Source organism: Podarcis pityusensis (assembly GCF_964106645.2).
Source record: "Podarcis pityusensis genome assembly, chromosome: 7".
Classification (NCBI taxonomy): Eukaryota; Metazoa; Chordata; class Lepidosauria; order Squamata; family Lacertidae; genus Podarcis; species Podarcis pityusensis.
The window spans coordinates 84,580,088-84,599,180 of record NC_138031.1 but is presented as its reverse complement, the minus strand read 5'-3'; the positions used below and the strand labels follow the sequence as shown (position 1 = coordinate 84,599,180).

The following is a 19,093-nucleotide window of genomic DNA, read 5'->3' as shown; positions in this document are numbered from 1 at the left end:
AAACATAAATAGCAGATAAATAGTCAAATCTGGGGGAAAATGTGGAAGAAACACACTTTGAAAATGTTGTCTATTAGGATAAAAGAAAATTATAAATTAGTTTGGAGGTGGTATTTAATACCAGTCAGATTAAATCAAATAAACAAGGAATATTCAGTGTTATGTTGGAGGGGATGCCAGGAAACGGAATTATGTTGACATGTGGTGGGGGTGTAAATATGTACAATTGGGGGGGGGGGCAAAGGGTGTTTAAGCAGATAACAGAAATCACTGGGTTAAAGCTGACCGAAAGTCCAGAGGTAGCATATCAATTTACAATGGTGTGGAGGGTTCGCAGGCTATGAAGGACTTGCTCACAAATTTATTGACAGCTGTGTGAGTTATTATAGCTAGGAAGTGGAAGGGGAAAAGTGAACACAAAATAGAAGAATGGTATAAAGAGGCTTGGGATATAGCTATTAATTAACATGTGCTATTAAGGCAAAATGGGGAACATGCAGGAGAAATGATTTTGAGGAGATATGGAAGGTGTTTGTAGAATTTGTACTGTTAAAACCGAAAGGGGTCAAACCATCGCCAAGAGGTGTTGAAATATTGGGAGGTTGGATAGTTACAATGGAATGGTCTCAGGAATACTGTGCACATTTTTATTCTTATTTATTTATTATTATTACTTTGTCAAAATAAAAAATAAAACAATTTTTAAACAAAACTAATGTGGACAAAAAGAAAACGGAGCAAGACACCTGGTGCTAGCTTGGTTGCCAGAGCTATTGGAAGGCGGCATACAATGTACCATCCAACCATCTTGGGGCAGGGGTTGGCAAACTAAGGTCCGTGGGCCAGATAAGGCCTGAGGGGCTCTTTAATTCGGCCCAAGGACCCTGCCGCCTGCCCAGTCAGTCCCCGCACTGAACTGGCGCGGTGCCATCTCGCCACGCGGGGACTGACTTCTGTGATGGGCTGCTTTGGATTGGCTAAAGGAAGATCCTGCAACCAATCTGAAGCCGCGGGTGCCTCTGGGCAGGTGGCGACACTGGCCAATCCGAAGCCTTGCCGCCCGCACGCTGAGAAAACCCGGTGCGGCTTCGGATTGGCTCCAGGAAGCTCCCGCAGCCAATCCAAAGCTGCGGAAGCCTCTGGGCGGGCAGCTACACTGGCCAATCTGAAGGCACACTGAATTTCCTCTGCAGCCATGGCATCGCAGCCATGGACAGAGGGGTCAGTGGGCGTGCCGCAAGGCTTCAGCCGGAGCTTGGCGTGCCTGCTGGCCCCGCGCCCGGGAAGGCTCTCCCAAAAACGAGAGGCGCTGCCACTGCCATCAGCTCCCAACTGCTGCCAGGAAGTAGGAAAGCAGGAGGAGGGGGAGAGAGAAGCCCCCCTCTGCCAGTGTGTGTGTGTACATGTGCCTGTGTGCATTCTGGCCCACCAGAAGATTTGAGGGACAGTGAGCTAGCTGGCCTGCTGGTAGAAAAAGTTTGCTGACCCCTGGTCTTAGGGACTCCACTCCAGATTTGTGTAGGGCTTGTTCCTTAGCCTTTTCTTCTTCCAAAGATGTCCCACCAGGCAGCTGGTATGGATTTTTACACCCAAATCCTCTCACATAAATGTGTATAGCCACAAGGCAGAAGAGGTTTAGTACGTTTGCCTTCTCCTAGATGGGCGAGCTTCCCAGGTATGGGGGTGTTAGGGGAAGGTTAGTACCTTTGGTGGGAGACACATTGTGCTTTCTCTGGGGTAGTTTGGCCACCTTTGGTCCACACCCTGCACTCACCTCTCACCTGTGGCTCCTAGAGGCTGTCAGCATGCAATAGCGGCCACACCTTGGGAACAGCTTCGACTGCCCATCTAAACCAGGTGAGGGTAGCTGATGGGTCTCAAACCCTCAGTGACTTAGGGACTTCCCCTGCATGTGAAGACAGGCTCCAGAAGAATGAGTGGACCAGACCAAAGGTGGGTCCAACTGTCAAGAAGGTGGTTACTGCACTGTGCTGCAGAGTGAAATGAGAGGCAGATGGGGCTTCTCAGCGAAAATGTAGTATAGGGAAATAAGCATCCCCTCTATTCATCCAAGTCATTTATAAAGATGTTGAACAGCACATGGCCAAAGGCAGAGTCCTATGACACCCTACTTGAGATTCTTCTTCCATTGATGCAGTCGTGAATGAGGGATGTTTGGGAATTCGTTTTAAAAAGCTGAAGATCCATCTAACCGTGGTATTATTCAAATTACATTTTACTAGCTTGTCAACAAGGATATCCCAGGAGACTTTGGCTTGTTCCCAACAAAGTCATTGCATGAATGGAATTCATTCTACTCATACAATGGAATCCCCCCTCTCTATTCTCCCCCTGCATGCATGCATGTACGCAGTCAGTCAATCAATCAATCAATCAATCAATCCACATACATACACACAGACACACATGGCCTGGAGCAGGTTTGAGGATGGAGCAGGGAGGGCGAATTCCATTCCTTCAGTCATGTAATTACTTTAGCTGGACACAACCCAATGTCCACTACAACATTCCCATGAGCTACCAAACTACTAACTATCAAAAAAGGGTGGTTATATATATCTGCTTGAGCTTCAAAACTTCAAATTAAAAATTGTTCGATAAAATGCTGTGAATTCACCTTTTATTTTTAAGAGAGAGCTGTAATAATGCGCTTGCCCATTGAAATAAATAAAACCAATTTTCTTTTCATTATCTCTGATGGAAACATAGTATGTGGTGTTCTGCTCTTCAACTCCTTTTCTCTTCCCCTTGCAAATACTCAGACAGGCTGCCTGAGAACACATGGGAGATTAGTTTTACTAGCTCCTTATTTGAGATTCGCTCTTAAGACACATCTGAAAATACTTTTCACACTGCATGATAGCATCCCTCTGAGAGTCATCAGTCCTCAGACACAGATACCAGAGTTCAGGACACTAACGGTTTCTGCTCCACAGGTTTGCTATACAGAAGTGGGAAATAGACAAAGATACAGTGAAGAAGAGACTGACAAAGGAGCTTAATTTTTCAAAGCACAGACTGTCAAGAATTCAGGAAGAGACCTGCTCTTCTTCAGCCCTTTCGTGTGCCACGAGATCCAAATAGTAGGTTGTCTTACAGACTGCACAAAGCAAAAGAAATAGTGACATTTGCGGGAGAGAGGAAAAACCCAACAAGCAGGAGACGCCAAGCCCCTCCCTGTAAAATATGCAGAGAATGTGGAACTTGCTGTTGGTTTTAAAAACATAGATTTATCTGAAATGAAGATGAATTACGTGCTTGTAATTTAATTCGGTGACAACTATTTCAACATTATACTGAGCACTTAATGAAGTCTGCTGAAGCAGAATTTCTTATCTACTTTCTAAATCAATGGTGTAATGATTCAATATATCTAACAATAATGAAGTCTACTGAACCAGAATTTCCTACCTGTTTAAGAAATTAATGGTGTAATGTCAGTATGTCGGAAGTACAGTAAAGACTCAGCCTTTAAACAGGAATTTCTGCACAAGTAGCAAGATCCAGACCCTTAAGAAAATATTACTAGCACCAGGAATGTTCATTAGAGTCCCTTTACTATGAGGGCTGGGATCATTTACAGGGAGAGAGGGGTGTCTACTGCAGCATCAACGCGAAAGCTGTGAATCAGCCTCATAAGCCAACTCAGGACTTCCCTCTCACATTAGGGATGGAAATCGTGCTGCTAGTGGGATGGACAAATTTCATGTCTTCTAAGTGCAAAAGAAAATCCAGGAAGCTTTGACATTTGGGAATTAAGATTCACCGGAAAGTAGCAGCAATTCTCACTATACAGTCATCCCATTTGGGGCTTCTAATGTACATTCCGGTGATCTTGGCATCTTGCAACTATGAATCTGCTGTGTTACTAGCTGTCCCTCTTTGGTGCCTGGAAACCTCTCAAAGCCACCAGAACCTCACATAGACAATCAACATGATAAAGAACACGGCGACAGCCGCGAGCTTGGCATAGGTGGAACGCATGTTCAAATATTTTGCATCCTGGCGATATTTCTTCGACAAACTGGACAGATTGTTTGCCTTGGAATCCAAAGCTGTTTCAAAAGAACAAATAATTAATAAGACACATTAGTATTTGTAGGTGTGCAGTTACGAATTTATATCGCATTGCCATAGATTCATGTTATGTTTCAAATTAAAGGCCCGAATCTGCTGACTTCAGTCTGACCTAAGAGCAGATGTTTTCCTTTTCCTTGCTGGAAAAATTACAGGAGGATGACAGTTTCTGTCAAGCACCCAGTGTCTATTATCTGCTGTTAATCAAAAAGTTTGCTTTTGGTTAGAAAAAGTGGCTTACATTTATTCCAGCAGCCACCCATCATCTGAAAAGTCTTTCTGGAGGGATGTGGGACTCTTCTGAAGAATTTAGGAGGGGACATGGGGGGGGGCTGCCATAGTCAGGTTTAGACTCTAAGATAAGTAAAGGAAGTTCACAAAAGGGATGTGTCTTCTCCCATCCTTCCTCTATTGATTTGAAGGAGGCTCCCACCCCACTTTCTGCAAAGCTTTTCAGAGGGGTCACAAGCAGCTGCAAGTGGGGAATGGGAGGGAAACTGCCCTTCCATTTATTCCCGTAGGTTAATGTATCTTAGGACCCAAGCAAGAGTTTATTAAAAACTTCTCCTTGGTTTTTAGAACTCTGACGTTGCGGCGATAAGGTGGTGGAAGTACTAGCTGAGAAACTGAGGCTGGGAAGTCATGGAATCCAGAAGCTGCTATGGGCAGGATGAATGAGGACTGAGCGAAACCATCTTCCCCTACAACTTTTGAATTGTGTTACAGCAAAGATTTGGTCAATATGTGATGTGTAAGTTTCTCATTCAAAAGTGTCCTAATCAATAGCTAATACTGTTAGTCACTGTTCTGAGTTTATTATTCCCCATGAGCTCTGGTGTATCATTTTTAACGTGTAAACTGAATGCGAACTGTGCATCCTAAACTCATGTCAGAAGCATGCAAAACTGCATTCTTTCTCTGCAATGCAACCCTCTGAATAAACCAGTCAATTTTTTTCCTGAATCAATGGACGTCTGCCTATGTAACAGCCTGTGCACCTGCCATTTATGAGGACCTCAGGCTGCTCCCCTACCCTTTCTGAAACTACTTGCAAGTAACCCCCCTCACAGACTTTCAGTTCTTGTATTCTGTGGGATACATGCCCCAAATATTTATATACCAAGATCCAACTACTGCTAATAACTCATCACCTGCTCACCGCCTCCCCTGCTGCTGCCACCACCCACCCCCTTCTTTTCCTGTGCCCTTGGAAGTAAGCCCCACTTCTCCATTAAAAGAGAAGCTGGACACACATATTATGGGCACAGCAAGTGGAAGAACAGTTTGTCAGACTTTCAACAACTGCCCTGAATTCTACAATAATGTACCTCCCACATTTTGGGTCTGGGGTGGGACAGGTAATGGCAAACTGTATAAGTTCACATCTGAACTGCTCAATTGCTGCTCAAACAAAAGAGGAAGCAAGAAAATTTGAAAAGTATGAAGCAAAAGCTACAGAGGTGGAGAAGCAGAAGCTACAGAGCTGGAGTTCCATCACAGAGAAGAAAGGTACTATACCATTTGCCCAAGTGATGGGTGACTACTGCTACCACTGCCAAGTTAGACATGGTTCCAGGCCAGGTCCCATTGCTGAAGCAATGAGGTATGAAGATACCTACCATAAACAAGCCAGCTTGTTCGACATACAATTGAGATGGACATTCTGCCTGCTTTGGCTTTAGGGCAAAATCAGAAAAGGCAGATCTCTGTTCTGAGGAACTTATAAATTAAGCATGATGAACAAAAGAAAAAAAAGATGAAGAATGCGATATGCAATGGTAACATGGGAAGAAAGCAAGCAAAAGAAGATACATATACTTAGGCCTGATTTAACTGGAAATAAGGGATGATCAATATGACGAAGGATTTGGAAACCAAGCCTTATGAAGAATGGTTGAGGGAGCTGGGTAGGTTTAGCCTGCAAAAGAGGAGACTGAGGAGATAGGGTAGCCATTTTCAAATAACTAAAGAACTGCCACATGGAAGATGGAGCAAGCTTGTTTTCTCCTGCTCCAAAGGGTAGGCCCTGAACAAGAAAGGAGATTCTGACAAATCAGGAAGAGCTTTCTGATGGTAAGAGCTGTTTGCCAGTGGAACCCACCTCGGAGGGTGGTGGACTCTCCTTCACTGGATGTTTTTAAGCAGATGTTGGATGGCCATCTGTCATGGATGTTTTAGCTGATATTCCTGAACTGCAGGGGGTTGGACTAGATGACCCTTAGGGTCCCTTCCAACTCTATGATTTAAAGAAAAAGAAATAAGTAGTAACACCCAGGTGTTATGGGGGAGAGTTCAAGGTACAAGGGATTGCGAAAGAACAGAAAAGAGTAGGAGACTTTAAGATGCTATAAGAATGCAGTCAAGTTTGGGGAAGATCATAGGGCACAACATGTCATTGACTAAGGGCTTAACACTAGTACAGGGCAAAGCTGTAGGGTGCTTTAATTCTAAGGAGAAGAATAAAGATTTGTTGAATGGGGAAGGAGATGAGAAACCAGAGCAGAGATGACTGCTGGAGCACCACTAACAGAGTTTTGGGGAACAGGGGTCAACAGGTTTTTGCCTGGCCAAGGCTGGAAATTGTCATGCTTGCTATGGTGCATGACATGATAGAAATTATTCCTGGTATTCTACTACACCCTTTAAGCAAGTTTCCAGGGGACTTAATAAAGCAAAGCAAATCAGAATAAAAGCAGTTAACATATACAGATAATGCTGTAGAAGCAGGAAAAAAACATGTAAGAGCAGAATAAAATCATGAGTAAATATAAAACATGTATAAACAAACATTTATGAAGCCTGGATATATTAAAAAGTGTTCTCATTTATTTATTTTATTTATGTCCCACCCTTTACCAAAAAATCACAGGGCAAGCCACAAAATGGGGGGGGGGGTGAGCCTACATAAAAAGTCATTTGAATATTTATGACATGACATCAAAGCAACATCAGAGCTGGAACACATTCCATCTTGGAGCACCACAAGGGAGAAAGTAGCCACTTACTGCAATTCCAATGGTGTGGGCCCCCGTAATAAAGCATCTGTTGAATATCTTAATGTAGGGAAAGTGCATGTGCAGACAGGGTGTGTTATATTGCACAAAGCAGCTTGCCACAGCTTCCCCTGTTCCTACTGCATAGGCTACAATCGCACCTGATCATCCCATAAAAAGGCAAGAGCAGCTTGTGCATGCAACAGTCACCGTACCTGAAAGTGCCTCGCCTCGTTGTAGAACTTCTTCAATGTTAGCTACCATGATTCTCTGTACATCCTGCAACTCTGTGTTGATGGAGCCAAGGTTTCTTCTTGCACGACTGTCAATATATAGTTTCTTGGTTTTCTGGATATAAGTATCTGAAACAAGAGGTAGCTGCTCATGAATTAGTCTCTCTTCCCTTCAGTGTTCAACAGCTAATTTATGTCTTTTATTTATCAGTTCCACACATGTGGTCAGTCTTGGTTGTCCACCAATTATCCTTTTTGGTGGCAATTTTCATTGTAGCATTCAGTGGAGAGGAGGTTTAACCTTGTCTCCACAATCATGGTCCTAATGAAAATTGGCTCCCCAAGACTGTTAGCTCCATTGGCATGCTTTAGAGCATTTTCTTCTAAAGCTAATAATAGGGTGGGATGGGAATTGTCACTGTGGTAACAGTTGGGAAGGGTTAAATCTACTCTCCCTGTGCATTGAGATACTTATGAAAATTGGAACTCACATTCACCTATTGCTAAATAGGTGTTTTTGTGTAACACAGGTGTGCAACTTAATGATGGTTGCAGCATCACATGTAATATAGTCCATAATTTTCCTATCAAGGTTGAGCAACCATGGTGACAAGCATTCAGAAACTCTCACTGGTCCTAAGTACAAGAGTGTTTATAAGCGATAATAATAATAATAATAATAATAATAATAATAATAATAATTTTATTTATACCCCGCCCTCCCCAGCCAAGGCCGGGCTCAGAGCAACTCAGATGACACAGATCACCCAAGAACAAAGAATGTCAGAGTCCACTGTATTTGTGTGAGGGAAAGGGATATTTGCATAATCTGACCTGATATTCTGTAAAGCTTCTGGGAGGATCCAGTCTCCGGGGTCTTTTTAGAGGACAGCAATTATTATTTTTTAAAGGACTGTGCTAATGCAAGAAACTTTCCAGGAGGGAGAAGTAGGGATGGCACAAGGAGGAGAAGCCGCCATCAGGACTACTAAAGGAACCTTGCAGGCAGGCCTTTGCCTGATGAGGAAGGGGAAGAACCTCACCAAACTCAATGAAAGAATAGGGCCTGGACACCGTTGGGACTTTCTTTCCATGCTGCTCATCAAATTCTGAGTGCAAATCTTCCAGGTATGCAAAGGCCAGCTTTTTGGGGAAGGCAGCTTCACACAACACCAGGTAACACACCCCTCTCTCAATGATGTAACTGCAAAAGAAGATACAACAGGTCTGACAGCAAACCAACTTCCATATTTCCCAAATTTTCCCTAAAGACACAGAGCAATCATCTTCTCTAGCAACCCCTAATCCAGTATATGGTCTACAACTCCCTACTGAGCCTCTGCACCGGAGTTTTTCTTGTACTTACTGAAAAGTCATGGCTCCTGCTTCCAAGGTGCATCTGGTCGGAGACTGTTCATTGAGCTTCCGGAACAGCTGTTTGGCTTGGCTCTGGTACTGCTGCAGGTCTCTACCAGACTACAAAACAACACAAATCTTTAATGCAAAGCTCCAACAGGCTGACAAAGCACTGGCCTTTGCTCAGAGCAAAGTGTCAGTCACTGAGCCAATAGGAACTGGGTCAAGAATAACCAAACCGAAATGCTTCCCCTTCTGCTGCTGCTACTAGACTGTTTCCTCTATACAACAACGGAAAAGGCACCCAGCTGGAGCCCCGAAATTTCAGCTCAGGATTCCCAGCCCCCACAATGTGTTCTTCTAAGAAAGCAAAATATTCAGAGAGGAGAAGGAAGGCAGGCAGGCTGTCACTGCCTGCCTCATCTCTTAGATGGGGGGTGGGGGCTCTCTCTTGCGGTGGGGGGGGTGGGAAGAGAAGCAGTTTCATCCGGCCCTCGACTTCAGGAGCCAGGAGGGCCATTCTCGGCCGGGCCCGCTCAGCAACCGCGGACCTCCCAGGCAGGCCTGGCGGGGAGCCCCGAGGCCGACATCTCCAGCGGACCGACGGAGGCGGCGCCTTTGGAGCCAGGATCGCGCAGGGCTCCTGCTTCCGAGTAGCCGCGCCCGGAGTCCCGGGAGCAGGAGGTGGAGGCCTGGCTTGGCCCGGCCGCCGCTCACCTGCTCGTCTTCCTGCATGGAGGCGGCCAGAGGAAGCCCGTCGGCCACCCGCGCGATGACGGTGAGGAGCACCATGGCCGCCTGCCTCGCACCCGCGGCTGCCGCTGCGCCACGGCCCACACAGCGGAGCTGGCCGGAAGGCGAAAGGGAACTTCCGGGTTCGTGGGGGAAAATGCTCCGGCCCACTTCCGTTCCGGTGGTTTAAAGGCCCGGGCGGAACGCGGCGCCCCCGGAGCTCGGGTTCCGGTGCTGCTCTCCCGCTTCCCTCTGGCCGTCGGCTTCTCTGTGGCGCCGGGGAAAGGACGGCGCGCACGGCCCACAGCGCCCAATCCTCCCGCTCTGCGTGGGGAGCCTTGGAACTCCCTGCTGCAGCAGCGCGGGGCTGGGCTGGGAAACGGCCGGAGGGAGCAGCCGGAAGCAGGCGGGTCGCGGGGAGGGAGCATAGCTGTCAACTTACAGATTTGAAAATAAGGGACCAGCAGCCCCGAAAATAAGGGATCAGCAGCCAAAATAAGGGATTTTGGCTTGGCTTATACAGAAATCCGGCACTGATGAAGCCATGCTGCTTTTGCTGCGACTGACTGTGTTTTGCAGGGGGTTGGACTAGATGATCCTAAGGGTCTACAACTCCGACCAAAGAAGAGTGGCAGACAAAACTGATGAACGACGTCGAGATGGCAAAGCTTACAGGCAGAATTAGAAACCAGGAAGAGGGCCTCTTTAATAAAGAATGGGGAAAGTTTATAATTTATTAGAAAAACTATTGGAAAGAGTTACCGTGCATACATTGGTAGGATTGGCAGAAAACTTGTAGTAAAAATTAGAACGATGGATGGACAAATGACTTATAAAAATAGAGTAATGAAAGGGATGCAGAGGGGGAAATCACTACATTAAAATGCTGCACTGGTTGGAGGGTATGCTAAGCAGCACATCGGGGCTGCTGTCATCCTGGTGCAAGGAGTTCCATCGGCCCTTCCCCGCCCAAGGGGGGGGGGGAGACTCGAGCCCGCGAGTCCGCTGAAGTGCCACCCTTCTACATCCCTCCCCATCCCCTCCTCTTCCTCCTCCCTCAGGCTGCCTCCTCAGCTGCCGCCGCTGCTGCCGCCTCCGGCTTCCCCTGGCAGCACGGTGCAAGTCTCACAAGAGAGGGGCTGCCTGCCCGCCTGCAGCCACCCGTCTCCACACCACGCGCCCCTGAGGGGGAAAAGGGAGAGATGGAGATGCGGCAGCTCGTGCGCACGCTCTCTCTCGAGGCGGGGGACCCCAAGCTGCTGCTTCCCTCCCAAGCCGGGCGAGCATGAAACCCGGGAAATTTAAGGGACATCATCAATAAGGGACAGCAGCGGGACACAACGCTTGGATAAGGGAGTTTCCCGCCGAATAAGGGACGGTTGACAGCTATGGGAGGGAGGCGGCTCGGCAAGCAGGGGGGACGAGGCTCCAGTAAGCCGCCTGAGGTGTCTGCCAGGGGGAAAGGCGGCATACAAATAAAGATGGCGATGTTATGACGGAGCGATCGGAAAAGGCGCAAGGGAGGTCGGGTCGGTGTGCTTTGAGCAGACATAAGCCGAGGGGCCGTTTGCTCCGGCCAAAGGGCCACTCAGACCAGCCTCCTGCCCGCTGAGCAGATGCCCCAAGTGGGAACCCTCCAGCATAGCTGTCAACGTTTCCCTTTTTTAAAAGGGAAATTCCCTTATTCCAAATAGGATTCCTCGCAAGAAAAGGGAAAAGCTGACAGCTATGCCCTCAGCAGGATCCGGGCGGGAGAGCGACCCTCGCCTCCTTGGACTCCGGCAAGCCGTCTTCGGAAGCACCTCCAATAAAGGCAGGGCGCAGCCTCCGTCGGGGCTGGCAGCCGTCCCCAGCCCTCTCTCGCCACCGCCGCCACGAAGCTGTCGGAACCCCTTCGAAAGCCACCCGGGGAAACTTGAAGGAAGAATCGGCGCTCCCTGCAGGGGTCCGCGCTGGCCTCTTTTAAAGGGCGCAAAAGACACGTCGTGGGTGTTTAGCACTTCGCAGATGCGCGCAGTGATGAGGATGAGCCGGAAACGCGCTTCCTCCTTGGACAGGAGGCAAAGAGTTGGCATTTTTGCTGCAAAAATCGGATGCATGCAAAGAATTCCGTTTCAGCAAGATCCGGCGCTCGGTGGTCCAGAGTTGCGCTCGCTTTTCCCAGATGCAAGAGGCAGCCCTTGGCTGAACCTTCACGCGGCACTTAAAACTCGCGGGTGTCTTTGGAAAACCGTTAAAAGGATATGCAATGAAATTCAACCAAGGGGAAGCGAGGAAGTCACTTCACAATGTTAACAAGTGTAATTTTCAATATGGCTATGATTATGTTTGTTTGTCTTATGTGTTTGCTTGTTTATAATGTTGTAAAAACCAATAAAAAAAATTTTTTTTTGGGGGGGGGGAACAAAACCCGCGGATGTCTTTTTCAGTTTAGAGTGCTTTTATGTTTTTGGTTTTTTTTGCACGACATACAATACGGTGAAGCCAAGGAAGCCGGGCACCTGAGCTCCCCGAGTGCAAAACCAAAGGCGGCATCGGGGCGGCGTTTGCGACTCCCTCCCTGCATCCCGCAAGGGCATCTCGCAGGGAAGCGAGACCCGCGGAGCGAGATGCAGCAGCAGCAGCAGCAGCAGTCCCTCTGCTCCTCTGGCACTGCGGCGGAACCAGCGCCGCCGCCCGCCTCTCTCCCTCCCCCCTCCCCCCTCGGAGGGGGGGGCTCTCTTGTGACGTCACCCTCCCGGCGCCCCTCCCCCCGCGGCCGGTCACGCGCGTCCCGGGCGAAGGTCCGCGGCTGCTGCGCCGGCGCGCAAGGGCCGTGGCGGCCGGAGAGGCGAGCCGCTCGCTGCATCCCCTCGGCCAGGACCCAGCCATGGCGGCCGAAGCGCGCGGGCGTCCGGGCAGCCCCCCGGGCGGGGTGGTGGCGGCGGCGCCGGGCGGCCCGCTGCCCATGAACCTGTTCGCGGCCTGGGAGGTGGACGGCTCCGGCCCCAGCTGCGTCCCCAGGTGAGTCCCGCCTCGGGGCCGGCGCGGGGGTCGTGTGAACGCGGCGCCTTACGGGGATACCCTGCGGGAAAAGCCTGGGATTGGCAGCCTGGGGATTGGAAGCAGTGGCGTAGCGTGGGGGGTGCAGGGGGGGCCGGCCGCACCATCTGGGGGGGGACGCGCTTGCACTCGCAGCTCTCTGCCCCTACTAAAGTGAGTCTTATAGAGCAAAAAATACAGTATATAGCAAAAAAGGGAGCATGTCATCCACGGGTTAGGGGGCGCAAATTACTTGTCTTGCCCCGGGTGCTGACAACCCACGCTACGCCACTGGTTGGAAGCCTTCCCCTCTCCCTGCCCACCCCAGCCGGATGCCCAGCTCGCTTCCTCGCTCTTTGCATTGCAAGGCAAACTGCTGCTGACATCGGCAGAGGCCTCCTTCGGAAAGCAAAGAGCCCTTTTTGTCCAGCTGCAGAAGGGAGAACGAGGGATGCTCCAGCTTCCCCCCGCTGCTGCCATTTACCGTATTTTTCGCTCTATAAGATGCACCAGACCACAAGACGCACCTAGTTTTTGGAGGAGGAAAACAAGAAACAAAATATTCTGAATCTCAGAAGCCAGAACAGCAAGAGGGATCGCTGCGCAGTGAAAGCAGCAATCCCTCTTGCTGTTCTGGCTTCTGGGATAGGTGCACAGCCTGCATTCGCTCCGTAAGACGCACACACATTTCCACTTACTTTTTAGGAGCGGAAAAGTGAGTCTTATAGAGCAAAAAATACGGTATATAGCAAAAAAAGGGAGCATGTCAGCAGCTGCGTTCACGGCAGTTCAGGTGACATGTAGTCTGGCCCGCAGACCAAGAGAGAGGGCGGTGATCAGATGCTCTCTCATGCTGCTTCCTTTCTGGCTGCTCTCTGGTCTGTGCATGGGGAAGATCTCCCCGGTGCTGCAATAGGAAACTACCCTTGATTGCTCTGAAACTGGTATGAAATTCAACTGTCCCCCTGGAGGTCCCTGAAGCAGGTCATTTCAAACTTATCTGCTCCTGCTTGGGAAAATGCACCTCTCCCCCCCCCCCCATTTTTTAAATTGGTTTTCACAACATTATAAACAAACACATAAGGCAAACAAACATAAATCATAACCTTATTGAAAATTACACTTATTAACCTTGTTAAGTGACTTCCTCGCTTCCCCTTGGTTGAATTTCATTGCATATCCTTTTAGCGGTTTTCCAAATCACAGTTCTTGTAAAATTTAACTTAAACATTAAGAGCCTTAGATCTTCACATTATGAAATTAAACATATTAATTTGACACTTAACATAAATAATGGGAAAATGCACCTTTTGAGGAGATGCACCATCAGGGACAACCTGCTCTATGGCTACCTCCAGTTGTGGGCATCGCCGTGGGTGACCACGGCGAGTGCTGCTTCTCTGCCTCTCGCTTCTGGAAGGACTGGCCTCCTGTCATGGTCCTTATTGCTCCTCTCCTTTCTCCAGATGGTGAGTGAGGTGAGGTTCGTGTGACTAAGCCATCATTGTCAGCTAGCCAAAAATAGTGGCCATTCATAATAGAGGTGACCCAAGTGACACAGTGCACTTGGGCATTAAAAAAAACCACAACCTTCTGAAAAAAATACCTTGCTGAGTCAATAAGCTTAGCAGGCATGGAACAAGAAGGGATCAGTACCTCTTGTGGATCGGAACCTGGTTAAGGAAGCAGGGATAAATGGATAATATAAAGTGGAGTCCCACAGGGATCAATGTAGCAACCTGTGCTTTTTAGCTCTTTCATAAACAATCTAGAGTTAGGGGTGGTCAGTGCAGTAACCCTGTTTGCTGATGATATTAAATCATGAAATTGATTTTTAGTTTTGGCCCAGTTCCCCAATCCCTAAGTTATTTCCCCCCCAATATCACAGGTTTTGTTTCGTTTTTAATTTGCAGGTTGTGCAGCTTGACTTTGAAGAAACTGATTGTATTGAAAGAATTGGATAAAGATCTCATTTCTGTGGTAATTGCAGTCAAAATGCAGGTAATGCAAACCTCGCTAGGTATAATAAGCTAATGAGCTGCTAATATACTATTTATTGGGAGTTGTGTGATTTATTATACTACTGTAATATTCTATTTATTGGGAGTTGTGTGATTTATTAGTGAGAAAAAACGGTTTCATTAATATACCATGCTACAAATTGGGTACTGAGAAATCTATTGATACAGAATTGATGCTAATTTATATCATTGCCTTTTGGGAATTGTACATCTTAATTCTTGAAACAAAGTTGTTCACATAATTTTAACTAGGTGTTCATGAAAGGAACACTCAGGGACGTATTTACCCGGGAGTTCAAGAGGTGCAGGGCACCCGCTGCCTAAGCTCTTAACTATCTACCTGTTATGAAATAATAAATAATTTTGATCAAACTAGAAAAACAAAATACATATATACCTAGGTATTACCGAAATGTATACCTACTGTTTCACTAAAGGACTTTTGACTTTGTGTGCTCACTTACCAAAGATGCGCCGCGCCAGCGGTAGTGTTTGTCATTCACAACGGTGGCGCTTCTCAGACTCAACGACGGCGCTTTTCATTCTCAACAGCGCCGTGCACGCAAAATTAACTAAATTTGGGGGCGCTGGGCGGATCTTTGCACCCCGCCAGCGCATATGCTAAAGACGGCCCTGGTGGCGCTGTGGTCTAAACCACTGAGCCTCTTGGGCAGGCATAGGCAAACTCGGCCCTCCAGATGTGTTGGAACTACAACTCCCATGATCCCTAGCTAACAGGACCAGTGGTCAGGGATGATGGGAATTGTAGTCCCAAAAGCATCTAGAGGACTGAGTTTGCCTATGCCTGTTCTTGGGATTGTGGATTGGAAGGTCAGCGGTTCGAATTCGCGTGACAGGGTGAGCTCCCGTTGCTCTGCCCTGGCTCCTGCCAACCTAGCAGTTCGAAAGCATGTCAGTGCAAGTAGCCAAGTTACAGGGAACCAGGCAGAGGGCCTTCTCGGTAGTGGCACCCGCCCTGTGGAACGCCCTCCCACCAGATGTCAAAGAGAACAACAACTACCAGACTTTTAGAAGACATCTGAAGGCAGCCCTCTTTAGGGAAGCTTTTAATGTTTGATGCATTACTGTATTTTAATATTTTGTTGGAAGCCGCCCAGAGTGGCTGGGGAAGCCCAGCCAGATGGGTGGGGTATTAATAATAATAATAATAATAATAATAATAATAATAATAATAGATAAATAGGTACCACTGTTGTGGGAAGGTAAATGGTGTTTCCGTGTGCTCTGGCCCTCGATAGCCCAGTAATTGCATTAACTTGGACATTAGTCTGTGGGAAGCGTGGGGGGGGTGTCAGTGCCTCTGCAGCTGTTGTGGGTCTCCTTCAGAAGCCCAAGCCAGTATGGCGAATAGTCACGGACAGTGGAAGAGGTCATCAAACAACAGCTGGAAGCCGCCGTTGTCCTTCCCTGGTCTGTAGTGACACTTTCCACAAATCTGTGATTATTGACTAACAATAGCTGATCTGTTTTCCTTTTTCTGTGCAGGGTTCAAAACGAATATTGCGGTCTCATGAAATTATGCTGCATTCTAGTGGGCACGTAGAAACAGAACTTGCACTGTCCTTTTCCCTGCAGGTAATGTAGGAATCCTTAATATTTCCCTCCTGCCCCTTACTGTAAGCAGCTTAATTTAGGACATATTTTTAAAAACCGAAATGAAAAAATGACTTGTTGCTTCATCTGATTTCCCACGGCATTGTAGAGGTGGAAGAGACTAGAAGCTTGCCTTGGGATAGGTAGGGTGTTGTGGAAGAATTAAGAGCAGGGGTTCCAGCCTTCTTCGGCCTTCGGCACAAACAAATGAAACACAGGGTAAATTCCGGACAAATATTCGAATAGGCAACCCTTCCAAACAGCCTACCAGTTTAATAACAATAATAATAATAATAATAATAACTAGCAGTGGCAAAGTTTTTATCGGTTGTTGCAAGATCAAATGAGCCCTATATTCTAAACAAAATGCTTGTTAGATAAGGAAGGGTGGGATGTAAATGTAATTAATAAATTAGTGAACTAATTTATCATCCAGTCTGATCAGGATACAAAGTACTCTGTCTACTCTTTAGGAGAGTGGGATCCACTTTTTTAATTTCTTTATAGGTGGAGAACCAGCTTTCATTTATGGCTGCTGATTCATCTCCCAACCTCTTCCATCAAATTACTGTGCAGTATTATTTAGCAGCACTATATCCCAGTAGCTGTGGTTCGATATGGTACAAAACCAGCCAATAAAAGTAACAATATGTTGCTTTTTCAAGAGATTCTGTGTTTTAGGCTTGTTCCTTGCCCAATTCTTCTTTCTGTGAAGGGTCTAATAATATTAAAGTCTAGTGTCATTCATCTCAGGGTTCTTAGAGACCACCTGACAGCCTTTCCAGGTGCTTCCTTGAGAAGGTGAAGTTAATATCCTCCTGTTTATGCAGCCTAGGACCCTCGTACTTATGGGACCACCTCTCCTGGTATGTCCCACAGAGGACCCTAGGGTCCATGAATAATAATAGCTTGAAGGTCCCGGGCCCTAAGGAAGCCAGACTACCCTCCACCAGGGCCAGGGCTTTTTCAGTGATGGCTCCGACCTGGTGGAATGCTCTGTCCCACGAGACTAGGGCCCTGCAGGACTTGATCTCCTTCCACAGGGCCTGTAAGACAGAGCTATTCTGCCTGGCCTTCAATTTGAATTAGCCTGATCCTCTATTCCCTTTCCTCCTTTCCTCTTCTATGAAGAAACCCTTTCTGGGACCTCACTTTTAAATTCTTCCCTGGTCTCCTTGCTGGCCCTAGTAGGACCAACTTAGTCAGTTAGCCCTGGTGATCATTCAATGTCTACTGACTGGGTCCCCACCCCCACAATGACCCCTGGATTTTAGAATTTTATTGATATTGATGCTGCATTTTATGTTGTATTTTATGCTGTTTTATGTTGTTTTTAAGTCACATTTTAATCAATGTTTTATGTTGTTTTTAAGTCACATTTTAATCAGTGTTTTATATTTGCCGTTAGCCGCCCTGAGCCCGGATTTTAAACTGGGAAGGGCGGGATATAAATACATTTATTATTATTATTATTATTATTATTATTATTATTATTATTAAACCTTTACATGTTTTATTTGCAGTATCCTCATTTCTTGAAAAGAGAAGGCAACAAACTTCAGATCATGCTGCAGAGGAGGAAACGGTATAAAAACAGAACAATTCTGGGCTACAAAACTTTGGCAATGGGATCTGTGAACATGGTGGAGGTATGTGCCCCTCTGTATAGCTCACTAACATAAAGGGTGTTAACATACTTTTTCTCTGGTCTTCTGTAAGGCTACATTGCAAAAGCATTGCTAAGGTTCATTCAGATGTTGTGTTTATCTCTGACCGATAGCGGACTTGTAGGGACTTGGGGACTTGGGCTGTAAAAGCCAACCCCAGTTTTCTGACAACAAACATAAAGTGGGTAAGAAATAGGGTGTCAACTTGTAAGCACGCTCTCTCTCAGACATTGTGTCTTGTAGGTCTTGCAGCACCCAAAAGAAGGAGGCCAAGTTTTGAATCTTTTCAGCAGCATCAAGGAAACTGCAGTCAAAGTAGCAGAGATCTGGATCTTCTCACTGTCCAGCCAACCAATAGACCAAGAAGACAGTGCTATACACATGAGCCAGAAAATCAAGTCTGCAGGTATCTCCAGAACTGTAAAAAGTGTACTTTCTGCACCTTGTGCCAATTGATGATGAAATGTTGTGGAGACAACTTTTGGGGTGCAATGGGTATTTGGGAATCTGCTCTTGAATATCATCCTTTTTCCATTTAAAGAAACACTTACATTATAAAGTATTGCAGCAGTGTACAGGAAGCCAAAAATGTGTACAAAATATATGCCAGAGAAAATGCAGTTAATATAAAATTGCAACACTAGAAGATTATCGGCTGGAAGAGAATAGAGAAAGTCACTTGCTCATCCCTTATGCTCAGATTTTACCTGTGGGATTCAGGTACCGTTCTGTCCCTGCTGCCCTTTCTTCTTCTTCTCCCACCCAAGAAAAATTCAGTTGTGAAGTCAGCATTTCACCAGATGCTCAGGATGCTGTTGCTGAATGATGCACACAGAGTCACAGAAACAGACTCTCTCTCTCTTACACACATGTAATTCCATTTGTTAGATATGTTTCCACCTTTTGTCATCATCAGCAACCGTGTTCTTAAAACTATTATATTTCCATTACTCTAAAAACAAATTTTGCTAGATGTGCCCTCTGTAAATTCCTTACCTTACCATTTATTTGTTTATTTAAAGAGTTATGAAAAAGCTTACATTCCCCAGACTCTCTACGTTTCAACGAAAAGGTTTATCTAATTGTAATTCCGAGTGACAAGGTAAAAGTCTTTGAACAGAATTTCAATTAAATAAACCTATGTAGTTGCACTCATCCCTGAAAGTGCCCATTGAAATTTTGTTGTTGTTTAGTTGTGTCCGACTCTTCATGACCCCATGGATCAGAGCATGCCAGGCTCTCCTGTCTTCCACTGCCTCCCACAGTTTGGTCAGACTCATTTTAGTAGCTTCGAGAACACAGTCCAATCTGTGTCGTCCCCTTCTCCTTGTGCCCTCCATCTTTCCCAACATCAGGGT

The 19,093-nt window shown here is 46.7% G+C and overlaps 2 protein-coding genes across 11 annotated transcripts in view; one reads left to right on the top strand and one right to left on the bottom strand.

The window, feature by feature from the left end:
- Positions 1 to 2,624: 2,624 nt before the first annotated feature.
- Positions 2,625 to 9,557, bottom strand: SEC22B (SEC22 homolog B, vesicle trafficking protein). The gene is made up of 5 exons (XM_081015033.1): positions 9,398 to 9,557; positions 8,691 to 8,800; positions 8,368 to 8,528; positions 7,307 to 7,453; positions 2,625 to 4,076 (listed from the first exon to the last, which is right to left on the bottom strand). Exons 1-5 carry the CDS (start codon positions 9,470 to 9,472, stop codon positions 3,922 to 3,924), a joined length of 648 nt encoding a protein of 215 aa, XP_080871159.1. The 5' UTR covers positions 9,473 to 9,557; the 3' UTR covers positions 2,625 to 3,921.
- A 2,700-nt stretch (positions 9,558 to 12,257) lies between these two features.
- Positions 12,258 to 19,093, top strand: part of PACS2 (phosphofurin acidic cluster sorting protein 2) — a 66,981-nt gene continuing 60,145 nt past the window's right edge. For 6 of the 10 annotated variants that reach the window (XR_013988914.1, XR_013988915.1, XM_081014719.1 and 3 more), the window contains exons 1-5: positions 12,258 to 12,415; positions 14,347 to 14,434; positions 15,961 to 16,050; positions 17,592 to 17,717; positions 17,979 to 18,141. Coding sequence is in view for 8 of the 10 variants with exons in the window: in XM_081014719.1 (XP_080870845.1) it covers positions 12,282 to 12,415; positions 14,347 to 14,434; positions 15,961 to 16,050; positions 17,592 to 17,717; positions 17,979 to 18,141 (601 nt within the window). In the remaining 2 variants the exon portion in view is untranslated. The remainder of the gene's footprint in view (positions 12,416 to 14,346; positions 14,435 to 15,960; positions 16,051 to 17,591; positions 17,718 to 17,978; positions 18,142 to 19,093) is intronic. The other 4 variants (XM_081014717.1, XM_081014721.1, XM_081014718.1 and 1 more) reach the window with 1 other exon arrangement.